Below are 21,771 nucleotides of genomic sequence, written 5' to 3'. Positions count from 1 at the left end.
TTCCTTAACTAAACTATATATCTTTTGCGTGCGTTTATTTACACGATCAACGGCAATTTAATCCGGAACATTTGTCGTATTATCTCGTCCGTAAGTAATCGATTATTAGTGTCAAGTAATACCTAGAATCCGATGAATAATGAAAAAGTAATAATAAGAATGGTGTTTACATGACAGGGGTATCAGTGTGATTTGTTACCATTATATAATACAAATCGTAATAGTAATTAATACAATTATGCAATGGTGTTTTGTTAGGAGGGTAATTGTGTGTAGTAAATTGGCAAACGATAATGAATAGACGGATAAGATAGAGGAGATATACCAAGACCATCTTGTAAAACTCTCATAATCCAACGAGTCACAAGTTGGAAATAAGGAAATCGTTAGGGGCGTTAATAGTGATCATGATATTAGAAGATTAAATGCCCAATTTATTTCCGCAACATCATCCAATGGGTGGTGCATGTAGCGTGAGGGACAAAAGTATTGGCACAGCATAATTTCTAACATGCAGTAACTAATGTATACAGATTTAGAAATAACGATAGAAGGGAAAAGTAAGTTCAATCGCAAACCAGATTTTTTGACGAAAAATTCTATTTACATATACAGGGTGGGGCACCAAGAGCGCCTTACGTCCTTATTAATAATTTGATCCAAAATTGTTTTCAGAGGTGTATGTAGGACCTTACAAGGTACATTTTAAAAATATTTTCATTTATACAGGGTGTATATAAAAAAAGATACGTCTCAAATATACGTTTTTTTTTTAGTGGAACACCTTGTATTTTATTACATATTTAGAATTATAGGAAGAAAATAGTACAAATTTGTGTAACACACATTGGGTCTAAAACAATCGCTTCTCGAGAAATTTTGGAAAATGTAAAAATGCAAGAGTTAAGAAAATTTCTTTTTGCTAGGTGAAATGAGTTACTTGGCTATTATTTTTTTACTAAACTGATATACAGGGTAAGTAAAAAGAGCGGTCAAATTTTACCCCCTTATAATTTAGCCTAACTTCCTTATTTCAAATGGAATATATGCATTTTTATGCATTACTTAGAATCACTAATTAATTCCCTTTCAATTGATACTATAGCGTTCTATACCTGTCTTTTACCGTTTTCCCATAATATGAAATTTTATTTAATTTTCAATAATAACATTAAATGCTACAAATTATTGTCGGATTATGCCTTGGATTGGTTGCTATGGTTATTAAAGAATGCTAATTATAGAGGACGAATTTTAAAAGTTTTTATTACAGTTTAACAGATTCCCCAAAAAATTGAAAATTTACAGTAAATGTTCGAAACGACTGCCATCATTTTCAATAAATAATTTAATACGTTTTTGAAAAGAAAATTTCACTTTTGATCACATGTCTGGTGTTATTTCTTTGAATGCAATTTCGAATTTTCACGTCCTCCTTTGTTGCTGGTGGTAATTCGTACACTACATCTTCAATGCAGCCGCACATAAAAAAAATCCATACTGGTAAAATCGGGCGATCTTGCGGGCCACAGCTGAGGACCACTCCGCCCAATCCGTCTTTGGGGAGACATAGTGTTGGGCAGTTCTCTCACATCTCTATGAAAATGCGCGGGTGCTCCATCTAACTGAAGCCACATTTTTCTTTTAACTGTTAATGGTATTTCTTCCAATAATTCTACAAGTCTATTTTCAATAAAGTCTTTGAACACTTGTCCAGTTAAATTGCCTTAAAAAAAGTAAGGTCCTATAACGGAAGTATTTAAAATTCCACCCCACACATTAAGGGACCGTCTATGGCGTTTTTATCATTTTTCCATAATATTTCAATATATAATTATACAAACTTGCACTATTTTCGTCTTGTAATTCCAAATATGTAATAAAATATAGGGTGTTCCATTAAAAGAAAAAATGTTTGAGACGTATCTTTTTTTATATACTCCCTGTATAAATGAAAATATTTTTAAAATGTACCTTGTAAGGTCCTACATACACCTCCAAAAACAATTTTCGATCAAATTATTTACAAGGACGTAACACCCCGAGGCGCTCTTGGGGCGCCACCCTGTATAGGGGAAAAAATGGAATTTACGAAGGATAAGATAAAATACGGAAAATTCACGAACGCCGCTTTTTTTTTAATAACTTTTAGTCTTTTTTGCGAAATTTCTAATTGCATGTTGGCAGTGTTGGCTTTATGTTGCAATTACTATAAATGCACAAAAAGCAATTTCTGTGAGTAATTTACCGCCACTAAGCAACTAAAACTGCGACAAAGAGGTTTGTGAGCAAAACACTGAGATTTAAACGAGAGAAACGCATAGGTGGAAAAAGGTCTAAGAACAAGCTTACCCTTTTCATTTCTACCAATGTAACAGAACCAGGCAGACATAAGTTGATTGTTATTGAAAAAAAAAAAACTCTCGCTGTTTCAAGAATATTAAGTCATTACCCGGGTCCTACATGCGCAATAAAAGAGTCTGGATGACGTCAAACCTATTTATGAAAATTTCCCAATACTGGAACTCCGAATAAAACATGGTAGGTCTTGGTAGACAACCGTGCAGTGCATCCAAAAATGTCGAATTTAGAGAATATTAACGTGCAACATCTCCCACCACGAACCGCATCAGTTTTGAAATTGGTCGTCCAGGGATCATAAGATCACTGAACGTCCATTTTGAAAAGCTTCGGCTAATGAATATTATGGAAAACAAGAAGAAAACAACGAGCATTCAATTGATCTTTTGGATACAACATTAGTGATTCACAAAGCACGAAACAGGTTATCATCCTCAAACAATCACAAATTGTTTTAGACAGGCAGGTTTACATGTAGCATCAGTAGCTGACAACGGTGAAGAGGAGAACAATCTTCTTTTAGTTGAGGTGGCAAGAAGAATAAACAATAATTATGAAAGAGAAGATGATGTGCTTCTTGCAATGATAAAAGAATACCTTATATGGCCCGATAAATCATGGATTGATTTTGTAAATATCGATCTTCACGTCGACACAAATGGTGCCATACTTAACGAACGAATTATGTTCGCTATTCGAGAAATCCAAGATGAAGGTAATGAAGACCCTGAGGATGGCGAAGATTTTAAACCACCATCAGTTGCAAAAGCTTTACAAGCTGTGAAGGCCCCGAACGGTTTTGCGTTCTGCAGTTATTCCAGCGACAAAAGACTTCTGCATGAAATCAGTTCTACAGAGAAAAAATTCGAACTGATTTATTTAACTTAGGTTGGAAAAAACAAACATAAATTACAGAGTGTTTGAATAAGTATCGTGTTTTCACCATACATGCGCAAATCTAAGTAAGTCAGAATATACAGGGTTCCCCATTACTCCGGCCTTGGTTCCCGGAGTCTTTGTATAAATATCAATATGAAATGTTTAGTACAGCACTCATTTATATTGGAAAGCTGCATGATTTCATAATATTTTGGTTTATACAGAGTGTTCCGTTTTCGCTGGGCAGCACAAAGATGTAATTTTTCAAATAGCAACCCATAATTTTTTATGCCATTTGATGAAACCTTAATTTAGAAGGAAAATACATTAAACGCTTTTTAAATTGGTTGCGGCGTTGCCATATTAGAGAAATTTCTCTAAAAATGCGGCATCAGAAAAAAATTATCACAAAACTGGTGTTTTTTGAAATTTGTTTTTGTGAAGTAGTAAATTTAAGTCAGAGGTACTTAAAAACATTTTTTTGATGCACCATACGTTTTTTGTATAAGAGCGCTAATTTGCAAATTTTGCAAATTGCTGAAACTCGTTTTTTTTTAAATGGTACCCATGATTTTCTTCAAGTCCTTCTAATGTAGTTTTTAATTCTCTATTAATTTGCAATAACATCTTTTCATCTAACATTTGCATTTATGGAGGTATTTACAAAATTTCAATCAAATTGCACCAGGCATTATTATAATTAACGTTTGCAGTTTTAGAGATATTGATAAAGTAAACTTAAGTTAAACTAAAGAATAATAAAAAACAACAAAATAAAAAAAAAAGATATTAATTTAACAAGTGCATTTGGATTTTTAGCTACAGCCTGCAATACCATAAATTTTGTCTCTTCTGTTCTGACAGTTTTTCATTGAACAGGTGGTTTGTAGTGTACCGATCCTGTTTGTTCGAATCGAACCAACAATTTTTGTAATGCACAGGTACTCGGAGGTCGGCGATCAGGATATCTTTGTTTATAAATACGAGAAGCTAAAAGACAATTTTTTCCAAATTCACCCAAAATAAACATCATGTCGACTAATTCGTTTTTGTAGAAAATTCATTTTAATCGATAGTTAATGATGCAGAAGGTAGTGACAGGTAATATGACAACTAAATGAAATAAGTCATTTATGCTTTTGTTAAATTGAAGCAAAGCCTACTAGAATAAACCTGTTAGGTTATATTAAATTATTCGGGTTACATTATTTATTTTTATCGGTTTCGTTTTTTTAAATACGTTTTTTGTGCTTATTTCATACTTATTTAGTTGTCAAAAACGAAATAAGCCTTGATATAACGACGACCGGATATAGCGACCGTTTTAACTCGGTCTCCTCGCCGTCGTTATATGGACTTTCACTGTGCGAATATTGCAGATCGTTTTGCGCTGAGAAAGATACGTCAATTTCTTTCCCTTCTGACAGCTGTCATTTCCGAGATGTGGCACAAACTTATATCTTTTTTAACGAAAAGCATAGCGGGTCGCGCTTTGTTCAAAAGAAGTATTTTTTCAAGTTTCAAAACAACACCAACGAGCAGACAGTTATTTCTCAAAATGGCGGACTTACAGGCCTTTTTAAAATTGATATTGCAACTTCAAGATAGATGGCCACGGAATCGTTCCTAATGACTTACTATTTGTTTGACACTGACAGCTCGCATCATTTACGTCAGATATAAATGGAGGTTTTGCGATCGCAATCCTGTAAATAATTTGTTTTGTCAGAAGATCTATTTAACGATCAGTAGCGTTAAATATTTATTTTTTGTGATTATTTTTAATTCTACAAAAATTACTTATTTTACGTTAGAAGTCGTGCTGTACCGATCTGGCGTCCTTCACTCTATTTCAACTAACGACCCCGCATCTGGTTAAGTTCATAAATCTACATGGAAGTTCGTGACGTCAATGGAAATAATTACATTACTTGCGATATTATAAAGTGTTACGAGTACCATTTGCTTAGCGTATTTTCAAACCCAAATCGGAGATTTATTGTCTTGGACCAAAACCTCATAATCTGTCTGTCATGTTTATCTGATGGTGATGACGAGCAGGATTTGAATCTCTTCGTAAGCCATATGCTCAAGGCAGCTATTTCTTAAGGGGAGGCTTCTTGTAAAAATTGTTTACTGTTAAATTTGTTGTGTAAAACGTAGGTTTACGTGAGCGGTTTTAACTGGATTTATGCAGATTTCTCTGTAAAATTACAAATCTATTACAACGCGTGACTAATAGAGGAATCGTGCAATAAATCTCAGCTATTTGTTATGCCTCATTGAACGGAAAGATTTAATCTGCGATCGTGCAGCAACTGCCATTACATAAAAACTGTAACACTTTTCATTTCATTCAAGAGCTCAGACCTTGTCTGAACTCTTTTCCCATTTGAATTTTTTCTCATTAAGAAGCGCACGCGTTGGAAATCGCACGTGCTCCCGATCTACTGAAAACTGCAAATTCTGGTAGATTCGTTAATTTGGAAGCGTCCGAACTACCTTCAAACAAAAAAAAAATCGTCTAGTTATACGCCTATCAAGAATACCACAAATAGTAGATTCAGACGCATTACAAGGCATGAAAGTTTGTGGTTAATAATTTATCTGAGAGATTATCTGCAAGTGCCTACTACAACTTGAAACAGGTCGCAATGTGATTTTTAAGTAGTAGACATTGTTCGTCTGGTTGCTGCCCATATTTGGTCCCAGTACGACTTGATCGCTCGCGTTTTCTTCTACGAACCCATAAACATCCATTTACACGCACAAAGAACCCAAAGAAAACGGTACAGCAACTGAAACCGTATCTTTCGAGTAAAGTGCGAGGAAATCTATGGGGCATCTGCAAAATGTTGTTCAATTATATCGGAACGCACTGCCATAATGGTTCCAAAGTGTGGTCTACTAGTGGCATTGCACATTAGGTGGTACCGTTGGTTCGCTAATTAACGCTTTTTAGTGGAAATTATGCAGTGGAATGCAGCATAAATTTTTTGTATTAATTTTTTGGGGAATCCAATGGTATGTAATACGTACCTGAAAGTAAATTATTAAGGTGAACCGTTTCTACCAGGATGGATAACAAGACGAAAATTACCTACTTATGCTTATAGCAATAATTGCTAGATTTATCTAGAGCACCGTTTGTTTTAAGGTTTGGTTAGGCCAAGAAAAGGCTACAATGACCTTGTTGTTATGGTTACTCATTGGAACCACCGTTTGTTAAGTTCGAAGTAGCCCTGAGACTGCCTTAAGACGAACGTGTACTAGGCACGATAATTAAATTTGAAGTGAAACAGTGGTTTCGGGTCAGTTCAGGTTACATGGAAACCAGTAAAAACGAAATGGAAAAATTTCCCTGTGCATTTTTCAAAATTTCTCAGGGGTCTTGGTATTTCTCCTAAAGGATTCGAAATCGCCATTCCACAAGAGTTCCACGAATTTAAAGCTTGTCGATGGAGTTGTATTTGATCTACGAATATGCCACGAACGTGTATCATGGATATTTTGAAGAAAAAACAAAAAAGAGAAATTGTTTCGGGTTAGTTCAAGCTAAGACACTAAATAAAGTTTTTCTCATTAAGATTTGGAATATTTTAATGCCAAAAACATTTCCGCTTTCGTTCACACGTAACAATAAACTATAAAATGTAAACACTACAAGCTGATATGTGGATCTTCCAATTTGATGGAAGATTGATCCTTACAGGTACATGCTTAGTTGCTCTAGATTCATAAACTGCATTAGTAAACTTAATTTCTAGTCCCGCTATTTCACTCACAAGGAGCTCTTAGGTTCTTCTTTTGTACTAATCTGGTATTGTCGGTGTCACTGTTGTACCAGCAATCAACGACGAAAATAAGAGAGAAATGGAAGAAGATGGTATAATGTTATAGTTAATAGGGAAATGTTAGTAACCTTTTTTGAGTGCTTCTTTGGCTTCCTTCATGATTCTGCTGTGAGAAAATGTGAAGAAAAACTTGTAGCACAATCCATCCGTTGAAAGCAAAAAGAGGTCGTAGAATATTTTTGAACGAAAAAACTGAACGCCACTTCTTCTTCGGAAAATAAACATGATTTCTGAACGTCCTGTTAGTTTCCGAAGAAAAAGCTCTCTTCAGTATTTAGAGGGTATATTCTTTGAAATATTTTTCAAAAATCAATAAAATATAGTTGGAGCGTACTCAAAAAATGCCATATTAGCGTCCTTCGTGGAAGATATTGTTCCTAAGCTGTACTGTTATTATTTGAATTAAAAAAATTAATTAACGAAAAAGAAAGGCGATTTATATAGCTCGAAATCAGAGATGGGAAGCAAGAAGAAGGTTAAACTAGACTTCGCCGCTTATTATGAACGACTATTTTATGTAAATTTTTCTTGAATTGTGCTTTATTTACTTCATTCATAATAAAGAAGAGATAGGTACTATTGTCATTACCTATTATTAACACTATGAAGAAAAAAACAGGGACAGTAATTATAACGTTGTTTTATCGCCTCTTCTCCTCCAAAGTATCGAAATAGATTAGGGTAACCACGAGAAAATTTTCCCCTTCTTGATACTGCCAAGTGCAGGAAATATGAAAATTACTTCTTATCTTAATGGTACTGCGTAATCGCCATATTTCTTTTGTAAATTACAGGTAAAATCTCAAAGATAAAAAATTAAGAGCACTTAATGAAATTACATTACATGACGACTGTCGCGAAATCGTAATAAGGGGAACTTCACTCAGTGTAATAATGAAAAAATGCTAAGGTGGATTCTGCCTAAATATAAAGAAAATTAGGCATTAAACATAAAGATAGATAAAAAAGAACACGAATAGTTTGCAGCATTATTAGATCGGCATCTGCATGAGGTTCCTCTCTTTATGCACTGTTGATATTTCAAGAACACCAACAGTCAATGAAGGAGGTAACCAGACGCGATTGAAAGTCGGTTTAGCTGGACCAGAAGTGGTATTTGAATATTCCATAAGAATAAAATTGTTGTCGAATTAATTTGGTTTTAAAGATTTTTTCAGGTCTTACGGTTTTGCCAATTAGAGAGGTACAGCAATTTAAATACGTTTTTAAATGCTCCCAGCTGGTGATGTAAATTAATATGTTGTGCAACAAGTTTTGTTGGGAGGAAGGTTTGCCTTCGATTATTTTAATAGTATTGTAATTTATGTTATTCGACACAAATTTTTGTAATCACCTAATGAAATTTAGTATTTACGCTTTAGTATTTTGTATAGCGGTTCTTTATATTTTTTATTTTTATGCTAAGCTTTTTATTTAAATAAATTTTGTTTATTCAGTTTTTTCACGACTTCTTGGCGTCTCCTTCTAGAGTCCACATTTATAATGAAGGCAGTACAATGTACACTGGCGAGCATAAAATTCGGGTCATTTCGAAATTTTCAAATATAAATGTATCGAAAGAGAAGTGATATTTTTCGCTGGCATACCGGCATTGCTTCATGAAATTTCGGATCATTGGGAAAATGTTTACGGTTCTGCATGGTTCTATCATGAAAAAAAAAGATTGATAAAATACCTTCAATATCAAAATGTTACAGTGCTTGGGTAATGGACACCTGTACAATACATCGGTTATTTGGGTACAGGATCGTTTTTTTTTACCATTTACCCTTAACAAGGTTAAAGGACCTCAGAATCGATAAAGGCTATCTTTTTTTATTTTTTTGGAAGTTAGGAAGGCAAAAATTTCGAAAATACTAAAGTGACCCGAATTTTATGCTCGCCAGTATATTATGCATTGGAAATTCCTTGAGATATTCAGTAATTTTCGGGGCGGGTTGCCAAGAGGAGAGATTGCTATTTTTGGCAATTGTCATTTAATTTAAGTCTCTTTTACGGCTACAGTGAAAACGAGAAATCATTTTTTGGGGCAAGAAAAATTTTTCACGAAACGGACCCATTTCTTGATACTTCTCTGCAACAGACCGGAAAACTCAAATGGTGAGAAGTGCTTCAACCGCTTGGAACGAGAAAACTTTCGCGAAGAAGACACTTTTCATAAGAAACTTCCATTTCTTGGCATCCCCATTCGGGAACTCACTGTAGATGTATTCCATTTTAGCCTTGCGCGCATAACATGATCAGCATTTTCTAATGCATTAGTTTTAAACCAAACAACTTCCCTAATATCTTTACAGTCTATTGCACTGGATCATAAATTATGAATTTACACATTATGGCCGTTAGGCCACATCTAAATCTCTCAAAGACGTATGCTAAATGCTAAATGAAGCATTAAGCGAAGTAAATTTAATACAAGTAAAAATAGGTGAAATGATCATAGGAAGTAAACAGTTATTATGTGCGTGTACATACAGGAGGAGTCCAGGTTCTTTGTGGTAGGATTGGAACCACGTCTTCTATTCATAAAAAAAAATATATTAGTTTGCTACGTGAACTGCATTCGAGAAAGCTTTATTAAGAAAATAGCGTTAAAGTTTTATATTTTTTTCCTTAATCTTTAAAAGCTCCAAAATTTTTTGAGATATTTAGCTCAAATTTTAGACATAAGTTAATGGCATAATCAGGCGAATATCCTTCACATTATTTTCTAGCAGTGGGGAACTGGCGAAATGCGAACTGTCCACAGAGGTAAGTAGATCGCGGAGGACCGATTGCTCGGCCTCTTCGGCTGCACGATCCAACCCCTCTAGATTTTTATGTTCGGGGGTTTGTGAAGGAAAATATTCACTCCACTCCTGTAAACTCTCAGGAAAAACTTATAAGGCGAATGAGAAGTTCCGCCTTTAAAGTAGCTGCTCAGAACTCGAGACGTGCGGCGGCCTTAATGGCGGCTTCCTAACTCGGGCGCAGAACGTAATGGCGACCATTTCGAACCATCAACGTAGTGATTATTATTTGATATTGATTTAGATTACTTTGCTATCGAATGAACGATCGCTGGTAAGTTCATTCTGTATTTGAAGTTAGTGTTGTCGTCTTGTCTGCTACTTTTTTTGGAAGCCATAAGGGATAAACTGAAAGTAACATAAATCTTGGGCACTCTGTATTTGCTTAACAAAGAATTTCTCGAATGTAGTTTATATAGCAAATCAAACTTATTTTCACGCGTCGAACACCTGGCTAAAATTCTGCTACGAAAAATCCGGACGCCCTGTATTTGCAGTAGCCATTTTTCTATATGGAATATCGCATTCTCATATGGAAAAAACCATATCGCGGTTAGCAAACACTACTTAAATTGTGACCGTAAATTGCTTATTTACCTACTGAATATGTTTACTAATGAGCGTTAAGTGAGATATCTTCGGGAAATAGTAGTGTTAACACACAGTTAACTGCATGAATTATGTATTCCTTCGTCATTACCATTGTTATTTTATATGCAAACATCCTATTCAAAAAAAATATTTATATAACGAAGAGTATTCCGCAATTGCACCATTTCCTCTTCTGGTAGATTATTTCTGTTGATAAATATATGACAAAATCTCTAAGTAAAGGAAGGGCCTCGGGAGATTAGTAATTATGATGTTTTGTAAAATCGTATGAGTTATTTACGCAAGGTACTTTGCATAAGTATAACCGCTTCCTAGGACAGATAAACTGATTACTTAGCCTTTTTCACGTATTGTGGTTTAAGAATGTGACTTTACTTAATAGTATTAGTAAAGAAGCAATAAACTTTGTGCCACTTTTTGGGAATGGTAAACGAATAGCTTGAGTCATCTGCAAGAGAAATTAATATCGCGGAGTAAGTAGCTATGCGAAAGAGAGACGTTACGAAATGGTGGTCCCGTTACACGAGACAACCTTAACCCAGTGAACATCATCGTGTAGGTATGTCACCTGTTGTATTTATGTAAAGATCCAATTCTGGCCGTATTAGGTAAATTTTAGGTGCAACAATCGTAAACGTTGGTTTTTCGATTTTGTTAACCATTACTCACGATTCACACACGAAAAGGAAATCTGTCGCATACCCATCCATTATATAATGTCCATAACTTGACCGTATGCAGAGTTGTCTAAACACACTGGGGGTTCCTGGGAATATCCCCCTTTTCGTCATATTCATATGCGCATACTGGCCAAGGAAACGTATAGCAATGGTAGTCCTCACTGAGGCCTGCTAGATTCCCGGACTTAAATCCAATCGACTTTTTCCTATGGAGACGTCTATGCCATTGTGTATCTATGCCACAAGGTAGATAGTCGGGACGTTTTGATAAATCGGATGATTGATGATTGGGCAATTACTCAGGAGGCGGTCGAACTTACGCATCCTGGACACTGCCGGCTCCTTTAAACAATTTTAATGGACTTTAATAAAACTTAATTAGTTAAAGTTAAGTTAAAAATGTTACTTTATTCTCGAAGAACAAACGGGATGTGAAGGAAAATCGGGGGAGTGGTAAATTTAGACGATCGATTGGAAATAATTAGGAAAATTGTGGACATCTATCGAGCGACGGATCCGCTCTGTGGGCACATTGCTGAAATTTATGAATGAACTGTGATACGTCTGAAAAACGCATCACAATGTTGCTATTAAAAGACGAAAATTTTCGTCAATTTGGATCGATAATTTATGTTTTTTCAATTATAGAAAGCGACTTTGTTTAAATTTCGGCAATCCGTATCTCGGAAACGAAGCGACTCTGGATGTACGCTTACAGGAGCTCTCATTTTTAATTTGAATCCTTCGGCAGTTGCGAAACACGTTTAACACACGCCCTGTATGGAGACTTGAAAAATATTTGCTGAAAATTACGTTATAAAAAAAATCGAAAACATGCGCTCGCCATATACGTTTTTTAGCGCACCTAACACTTATTAGTATCAGTACTTTAACTGTTCTCGGATCGTGGGAATCAATCATTTTATCACCTGATTTGTTGAAGCCGATTCAGCTCCTCATGGTGCAAAATACGGATTTCAATACGAAAACATCCAGTCTCTCCACATTCTTCGATAAATTAACAAACAAACGTTACTAATCTGATGAGCATCTAAATTCGCATTGGCAAGACAGTAACGATTATGGTGAAGAAGCCCCATAAAATAATCGCAGAAAGGGAACGAAATAAGAAATTTTGCCGTAACTAACGGTAAAGAATCGTCGAAAGGTGTTGCTCTATTAGTGCTGCAGTGGATGTTTTGAACTGGGACTAGTTTATACCATAAATGGTCTCCTCATTGGACTCTTATTAAGTTTAATTGAATTTTTAAATTTTGACCAGTTTGTGTGTCTTCATTAAAACGAAAAAAACGCGCTGTGGGGAATAAAATTTTAATTAAGAAATCCGGATGCTTTCTCCCTTTGCAGCATATCAATAGAGAGCAAGTCCGATATGGCGCCGTTAACGGGGTCGAGTAAAAAGGGTCATTATATCCGGTTGTTGTTGCACAAATCGCAGGCTCGAACGATTACGCGGGACGTTCGAATTTTTAGAGGCGCTTCGCCCCAAAATTTTTCAATCGGATAACTCGTGCAGGTGCGAAAAACTTAAAACCAGATTTCCCACGTTAATCTCTTATGTCCAAGGTTCGCCTGGACACGAGGCGTAGGTCTCGTTCGTGATTCAAGAATTTTCACGGTGACTCCGTTTCTCTCTACAATCGTCTACAAAAAATGAATTTTTCTGAGTCGTTTACCGGCAAAAAACACAAACGAAAATGTTCACGCATAAAAAACTCAAATTGGTGAACCCACTCGTCGCAGTTTCAGTTGCTAAGTCTCGGCAAACGGCTCGAAGAAATGAATTTTTTTGCGTATTCGTAGCAGTCGCAATATGGAGTGGACATTGGTCGCGTTCAACCAGGAATTCCGCAAGAACTAGCCGAAACGTATAAGAAGCGGTGTTTTAGCAGCTTTACATACAAATCGCAGAAAAACCGCAACCACACATAGCTGTGTCAGATACGCAAATCAAAAAGGAATTTTCTGGGATTTGTCTATAAGGCCCCGTTTTTCAAAAAAATGTCGATCTTTCTTTGCGTGACTTTTCAAAGAATGCCGGCAGTGCCGACTCTATACTACAATTACTACCGGGTGGTCCATTTAACCTGACAAATCGGGATATCTCGAAAATTACGCATCAGATTGAAAAAAGTTTCAAGTGAAAGTCGAATGGATCCACGATATAACACGAACCATGACTTCCCAACTCTTTCACCTGGGGTTGGGGCGGGGGTAACTTTGAAACCTCAAATGGCAACCCTCATTTTTTATTGCAGATTTGAATTTTACGATAAAAATTACCCGGAGTTTGTCTGAAAACTTTTTTTCGATTCGCCCAGATGGCGCTGTAATCGGAAAAATTTGTTTTATTCTGATTCTGAAAGAAAGCATCGTGTCTTTCATATTTTTAATGGAAACTTGTTGGTTTTTTTGGGTACCTCCGATAGTTTAAAGAAATAAAACCGTCTGTGACAAAAAAAACTTTATTTATTATTAAATTTCTAAATAAACTTAGATCCACATTGAATTTTCATTCCATTAAACACAACTGTTCGAACATTAAATTAATGACGAAGCAAATGTTCAAAATGTCCACCACCTTCATCAATACATTTTCTTAAGCGCATCTGTAATGCTTGTTGAGTAGACACTAACACTTCGGGAACGACAGAAACACAAGCAGCTCTAATTCTTTCCATCATGTTTTCGGGCGTTGTGGGTACTCTTGAATGCGCTTTTCCTTTGAGATAACCCCATAAAAAAAAGTCGAGTGGGGTAAGATCAGGCGATCGTGCTGGCCAATGAATAGGTCCACCTCATCCAATCCATCGATTGCGATATTTATGATGTAAAATTTCTCGGGATATTAAAGCCTAATGAACTGGGCAACCATCATGCTGAAACCACATCGAACGTCGAGTTTCCAAATTAATGTCTTCCAATAATAAGGGCAAATCTTCATTCAAGAAGTTTTGATACTTTATTCCATTTACTGAGCCATCAATGAAATATGGACCAGTTATTTTATTGCCAAGCATTCCACACCAAACATTTACAGACCACGGTCGTTGATTGATTTGATGAATTTCTTTCACTGTCTTTGTAAACGATATGAAATTTACTTTTTGTCACACACGATTTTATTTCTTTAAACTATCGGAGGTACCCAAAAAAACCAACGAGTTTCCATTAAAAATATGAAAGACACGATGCTTTCTTTCAGAATCAGAATAAAGCTAATTTTTCCGATTACAGCGCCATCTGTGGCGAATCGAAAAAAAAGTTTCAGACAAACTCCAAGTAATTTTTATCGTAAAATTCAAATCTGCAATAAAAAATGAGGGTTGCCATTTGAGATTTCAAAGTTACCCCCGCCCCAACCCCAGGTGAAAGAGTTGGGAAGTCATGGTTGATGTTATATCGTGGATCCATTCGAGACAAAATACTTTCATTTGAAACTTTTTTCAATCTGATGCGTAATTTTCGAGATATCCCGATTTGTCAGGTTAAATGGACCACTCGGTATACTATGGTATATCCCGTCGCGACATTGTGTCCGGCCTGCAAGTCACTATAGATGTTTTTTTTGCAAAGGTTTAAAGCATATTTTTTTCAATAGACGATGAAAAAAGTTTGAATTTCCGTCGCCACACGCGACTTTTCAAATCGATGTCGTTATTTGCGACTTTCACTGTATCTAAAATCTAATTCAACCGATTCTAGAGATGTCCCTGCGCAGTACTTACAAAAAATGCCCTGTATAACGGACGATCTTGATGCGCGTCCTAATTGATTAAAAAAAAAAAAAAAACACGAAAATTCTATAGATTTTCAGTGGTACAGCGTGGGACAAAGCAACAGTCAAGAGTGTCTATTAATATCAACGAATCATTGAAATTCTGAGCCTCAAATAGAGCAAACGGGGAGGGGGACCCTTATTCATATACCTTAACATTCTTGTCTGTTGAAAAAAAGAAAATTTCGTACTAAACACTGCGGATAGACCGCAGCATATGGGACTGCAGGTAAACCTTATACCATGAGGAACGAAAGCATGGGACTAATCGACTAGGTGCAACAAGAAATGGAAGTACAGTTAAAAACTTAAGTGTTGGGAAAATCTTCACCCACTAATAAAACTTCTCTTTATGTTGCCAACGTAAACCCTCATTAACCACCCTTAAGGGCAGTGTTTACGTTAGTCAACTGCATACACATTCCACACTTCCCACGCTCATAACTCTTCTGGCCCATAATTTTTCTGAGACCTTCATGGCACCGTATTGATAAGCAATTCTTAGTCCTCAGCACTAATAATTCACATAAATTGGTATGACTATGAGGTGGTGAAAACATAAATGGATGACATGAGGTTCACATTCGGTGGGAAAAATTGAGATTTGGATCAGTCTCATGGGATCTCTCACGCAACACTCAACGCCTCTCCAACATCCCTCCTGTTCTCTTTTTAACTCCTACAGTCTCAGTGGGATCCCAATCCTGCTCTCAATTCGTGTGTCATGTGCCCTGTTCGAGGAAAACTCCCAATCGTCAAAGTTTCTTGACAATTGGTGAACGCTAATGTTTTTCTAGTTTGCTCTAATTTTACAATTTGTTATGACCTTTGTCACTAGTGCAGCATTAATGAAAATTTAGTGAGACAAATTCAAGTGTTTGTTGTTCTGCATCGGTTCAATAGGCTGCGGTCCTTCGAAGGAAATTAAAACGTATGTAAAACAGGTACAGTTCACCTCGGCACCGCCAACCAACTGTGCCCCCCTCGTGTCTGGGGTGAGACAGCAAAAGAACAAACGCAAACTTGCCCCGTACATCAAGAACGAAAAAATAGTAAACGAAAATGCAGGTAACTGACGGTGTGCAACAGTAAGTGCTCGAAACTGCAGGACACCCGATGGACAGTTAATTCCTAATGGGGCGAATTTGTCCAAAAACCGATAACTTCTGATAACGGAAAATCGGGGATCTTAACAACTGAAAATTAAGTTACAAACTTAAATGCCAACGAAAACGGTCCAATTGACGAAACAGCTGCAAAGCTCTTTGCCTTACTGGTAAATTAAAAGTGTTCGGTAGACATTTTTGAATTTTTTAGGAAACTTGTAAAAAATCTACACCGAGAGCTAGAGCGGACGTAGTGTCCGAAATACCGCTTCGAAGGACGAGAAAAAAGGAGGAAAAACACCAAAGTCTGGTTACAGAATGGAAAAAAAAGTGACGGAAATTCCAACATTGCTGTTTAACATCTACAGGGTCGCAGGGTGCACACGTTCCATTTCCTGGTTGGGAGTAATAGCTCTAACTAAGTTGGAACCTTTCAAAATCTCCCATTCTTTTATTTCCTTCGGATGTGACTTTTTGCCCTCAAACCTTGATGGGCCCTCAATACGCGATAGAAATAGCAGCGTTGATTGAAGGTTCTACTGTGCGGCAACGTTTTCGCCAATGTTACAACGCATTTCTTTGACCGAAGCCAGCTATCCGAAGCTGACCAACTACGTCTCTCCCACTCGACCCGTAGTCCAGTTGTTAATGTTATAATAACGAAAATAATTATCCCCATTTGTCGACCATCATTTTTTGCGCTAAACTACTTTTCCGCAAAACGTACCTGCCATATTTAACGAGACAGAATTAAAAACTTTACAAACAGAACGTAGTACTGTTTTTAAAGCCACTTACGTCCAATTTGCAACTACTGCAGTATTGGCCGTCTTACTTCCAAGATTTATGGTCAATTTACCAGCCACTTCTATCTCGGGCTCCAATTAAACCTGCGCTACACTGTTTTTTCTCGTTTGTTCTTTTACGTTTTAAAATTGCAGCACCTTACATTGTCCTTTTTTCAGACTGAGTCGTAATCCAACATGGGCCAATATGGTAACTTGCAGCGCCATGGACAATGTAGTGATCCCCAGACCTCCAGCCCCGCCCCTGGACCCTCTGCTGTCCTCCAATAGGCCTTTTAGGGGTGCGTGATCGATCGGGCGACATTAAAATGTCATCCTCATGATTTTTTTTAAATTAATTAATTAATTTATTTATTTTTAATTAAGGCCCTCCCTTGCCCCCTGCACCGCCACCTCCAAGCAAACCGATCGACGGTGAAGTCAGGCAATCGAGTACGACCACCAGCATGTGCCAAGTTACCAGAGACCTCGAAACCGGAGATAAAAAGGTAAAAAAGAGTCACATAAAGAAAATTATTCCGGCTACAATAAGTTATCTAAGAGTTTCAGTTATAAGAATGCAATCAAAAAGTAACATCTTTCCGTGATTAAATGTTTTACTGCCGGTGCTGGGCTCACGCTTGTGTAATATCATCTGAAGAAATGATGATGTTTTAATTACTGTTGCTACTGTATTATTATGATTTTCAATTGCATCCGCCAGTAATTTCAGAGATTTAATTACAAAGCGTGCTTTGATGTTCTATTTATTAGGAACGGTGGTTTCAGAAATAATAACGATTTAGCGAACGCTGGACTTTGATTTGGTTCGAAACTTGTAGGTGCACGAGGAGCGTACGGTCCTGGAAGAACGGCAGATCGTCCAGAAAATGGTGGACAAGAAAATCAGCAGGAACGAGAGTGTGCGAAGTAAGATGAGCAGCAGGAGTGTCACGTCGCAGAAATCGAACGGGTTCAGACTGATCGAAAATCCTAGCATGAACGGTGAGTAATGGTAGTTATTATTCACGAACCTTTCGTGCGTCACACTGGGAGATAATGGAATATAATTCCTTCATGATTTTTCGCATTTGGAGTTACTATTGGGGCTAAATTCGTTGGCAGGCATGTTTGGGGCGAGGATGCCCAAGTTTGTACGGTTAGGGTCGCATGTGAGTATTATAAAACTACGGGCGAGCTAGACATAATGTGTTGAGTTTTTTAAATTATTTATGCAAATATCGTCACCTAAATGCAAAAACTGGGTAACTTGAGAAGTGTACACTTTGAAACGCGACGAAAAGCACAGTTCATTCAATTTAAACTATCCGTGTTTTATTTTATTTATTTTACTTAAGTTTAGTAAACTTACCGACTCTCGGCATAACAATTTAGATTTGGAAAGTAAGTAAAAAACTAGATAACCAAGCAAACCCCAGAACTCGAGTTATCTATTTGTTACATTCACGTGATGTTAGATTGCTCGCAATCTGTTCCAGATGACTTAAATGCCATTTTTTCCAACAATTGCGCTGGTAGGAGAGGACCGATTGGATGGCCTGCCGGATTTCCAGATCTAGCTTCACTCGATTTTTTTTTTTGGGCGCTCTCTAAAATCTAATGTTTACGTCAATTTATCAAATGATATTGAAGAGCTGAAGATTAGATTAACGGAAGAGATCGGAGTAATCATTCCTCAACTGTCGCCCAACCTTACAAACGAAGCTAAAAAGCACCTTGATCATTTTTCTGTCTTTCTCTCAGTATTTTTACCTCTCATCGTTCATCTCATTGGTTTACTGACGTGGGTGAAAGATTTTTTTTCTAAAACAAATGTTGCGTAACCTATTTAAAATCGAATCGTCCTGTATACAGGGTCGGTAGATTGCAGTAAAAAAATAGGGTATGATGTTATATTTACATCTATCCGTTAATGAGAACTCTTTTTAGGTAAGGAATTGCGGATTTGTAAATTAAGCTTGACCTGTCCGAGCATTTTTTTGCTTCCGTTTGTACACATTATACTTAATATGTCCATACTTTACGTCCACACAGTATAATTGGTGTGTGGTCAATTTAATTATCCTTGGCAAGTCTCCTTATTATATCCATTTGTATTCACATGTAAAATCTTCAAATCACCTTTTTAATTGCCTTGCCAAGCATGCAAGGCAATATATCAATCGATCGGCACCTCTTCATGAAGAAACGCATGTCCGAGGAAGGCTATCTTATATCAAATGACCATAAACTATCGAAGAATGCCTCAACGGTTCTAATGAATCATCATAGGTGTATCATATTTATTGCACGATTCATCATTGACTCTCCTGAATAATCTCTTTCAGATTTTAGTTTCTTGCACATTAGGCATAAGCCAGTTCAACATAAATCTAACGAGAGGGAATTATTAATGTCTTTTTTTTTATCGAAATTGAGAGTGTTCAATGGGTTTTTTCTTGGTCTTATTCCGTTACCAATATTAGCACAATGATTTTTTGAATGGGGAAAAGTTTGTTTTTTCCCTACAGAGCTTGGGAAATTGCCCTTTTTGCGCCCTACATCATTGTTGGTAGTAAGGTTTTAGCCGGTCTGGGAACGTGGGATTCTCGCAAACAAAGGGGTGCTTCGAAACGTGCGTCCGCAAGCTGAGTCTGTATCGTAGACCGTTCCCGAGATGTCAAAAAACGGGAAAAAGCTTCATTTTTAACATCCAGTATCTCGAAAACGGTGAAGTTACGGATTTATGTTAGTAGGAACTTTTTTTCTTGCAACGAATCAAGAAATTACATCTATCGTTTTCGAGACACCCTGTGTATTCGCTTTCAAGTATCTACGAACACCTCTTTCCTATCTTCACCCGGGATTTCCCCCTGAGTCTGTTGGATCAATATTACCTTGGAGAAAGGAGGGGGTTTAAATTATCCATGCTTTTTCCCATTTCCAGGTAGTGTTCGTCAGGTTTTAAACTGTTTATTTCATCGTCAAACTATTACGTTCTCTTCTTCCCAGTTTCTTCTTCCCAGTTTCTTCCCCATTTGCTGTGTCCAACTGTCTCTTCATGTAATTTCGATTCCGTCGAACCGATACACTTTTTATTGTCCTTCTTAGGCCTGATTCCAAGTTCGAGGGGCAACGCCACTCTTAATACTTCCAGTACATATTGTTTATGCCGTTGTTGAAGCAGAGCTGGAACCGGGCCGGTTCCCTGCAGCCTTCGGTAACGTAAGCCCCAGCAGGTCTCGCCCAGTACGTCAGGCATTTTCCGAATTTTTTTTATCTTTCTTAATTTATATGACATTCAAGGTCCTATACTTATCCACTCTCTATACAAGTATCGAAAATTTATGGTCGATAAAACAGGTTTATAAATATTCCTCAAACATTTACTCGATATTGTAATAAGCAAGTACGTTACCTAAGCGAATTTATAGCAATCTCGTTGCCTTAAATGTTTCATAATATCTACGTTTCTTGTCCATGAAAACAACTGCTTATGCCACAACCAGTCTTTTTTGCTTGCAAAAGGGAGCTTTACCATTCCACCGGACACCTGAGTACATTTTTCCCTTCCGGTCTTGAAGGACCTCCAATCTCTCTCCAATTTAATCCATTCAGCGTTTATCGAATATATCTCATCTTCCCATAAAATGCACCACCAAGTGACAACAATAGCTAAGTCTTGTAATTTTGGTAAAATAACGCTTCGTAATAAACTATGAAATGATCAGATTTTCAGTAAAAAAGCAGGAACGCCAATGATTTTCTTTGTCATCGACCTCCTAGATTTTTTATTCGATTATTAACAAATAAACTATTACTTACACAAAAATAGCTGTTTATTTTGTTGCCGAACTGCCAAGAAGATATCTTAAAAAGCCCCCGATGAGGCAGCGTTAAAACAAAAAAAAAATGACAATGCCCTGAGGTCAGTATCAGTACTTTTTATGTAAACCTTACGAAATTGCATTGTCTAACAGGATAATGCAAGGTTGCATACTGAAAACATTACTCGAAGGTACCTGGAAGAAGCACAAAGCATTGGGAATGTTGCCTTGGCCGGCACGCTCACCGGATCTATCCCCTGTTGAACGTCTTTGGAACATGATGAGTCGCAGCGCAAATTTACCGAGGCCTCCAAATGATTTGGATGACCTACCACACTACCTTGAAATGATATGGAATGAAGCGGCCCAGAAGGATATGAATGATTTGTCGCAGACCATGCTGCGAAGAACACATAGCTGCATTGTTATACGAGACGGAGTCACTAATTATTACCTTTTTAATGAATAATTATTGTTTTTTTTTTGTTGACATTCTCACCATTTTATACCCTATCACGAATCGTTATTTTGCGAAAATTATAATCTCTAATTATTATTATTATTATTACTAAGTGGTGGATCTCATATGAAAGCGAGTATAAATTCAAATATCGAATGAGATTACTCTTGGTTTAGGATCCCCTCATGCACACAACTTCTCAAACAACGACGACACAGGCTCGATCTACAGCATCTACAAACAGAAAATCGACAGCATGTTTGAATCGGATTCGAGCAGCGGAACCAACCACAACATTGTCCAAGCAAAAATAGAGAAAATGTTTAGTGATATAGCCCAAGATAGCAACATTCCGACCAACCAAATTGGGGTTCACACATTCTCCATTGATTACTTAGGAAGCGTCGCTTTACAGGAGAAAGTCACTAGTTTAGCTGGGTTGCAGAAACCATTGAAAGAGCTCTATTTTTCTTACAAGAAAATTGCCAAAAGCAAGAAGGTTAGTTCAGTAGAAAATATACATTCGTACACTCTTCCTACGTCTTTGTTTGCTACACATTATTTGCTACGATTTTTTTTCTACGAATTTTTTCATGCA

At 36.9% G+C, this 21,771-nt stretch overlaps 1 protein-coding gene across 7 annotated transcripts in view; it reads left to right on the top strand.

The window, feature by feature from the left end:
• Nucleotides 1–21,771, top strand: part of LOC136347504 (uncharacterized) — a 46,272-nt gene that overhangs the window by 18,463 nt on the left and 6,038 nt on the right. For all 7 annotated transcript variants that reach the window (XM_066297558.1, XM_066297555.1, XM_066297556.1 and 4 more), the window contains exons 2-5: nucleotides 17,067–17,188; nucleotides 17,274–17,395; nucleotides 17,729–17,891; nucleotides 21,350–21,672. In XM_066297558.1, the coding sequence (XP_066153655.1) occupies nucleotides 17,067–17,188; nucleotides 17,274–17,395; nucleotides 17,729–17,891; nucleotides 21,350–21,672 (730 nt within the window). The remainder of the gene's footprint in view (nucleotides 1–17,066; nucleotides 17,189–17,273; nucleotides 17,396–17,728; nucleotides 17,892–21,349; nucleotides 21,673–21,771) is intronic.

The sequence above is a fragment of the Euwallacea fornicatus genome, chromosome 29, assembly GCF_040115645.1.
Source record: "Euwallacea fornicatus isolate EFF26 chromosome 29, ASM4011564v1, whole genome shotgun sequence".
Classification (NCBI taxonomy): domain Eukaryota; kingdom Metazoa; phylum Arthropoda; class Insecta; order Coleoptera; family Curculionidae; genus Euwallacea; species Euwallacea fornicatus.
This window is presented reverse-complemented; position numbering and strand designations above follow the sequence as displayed.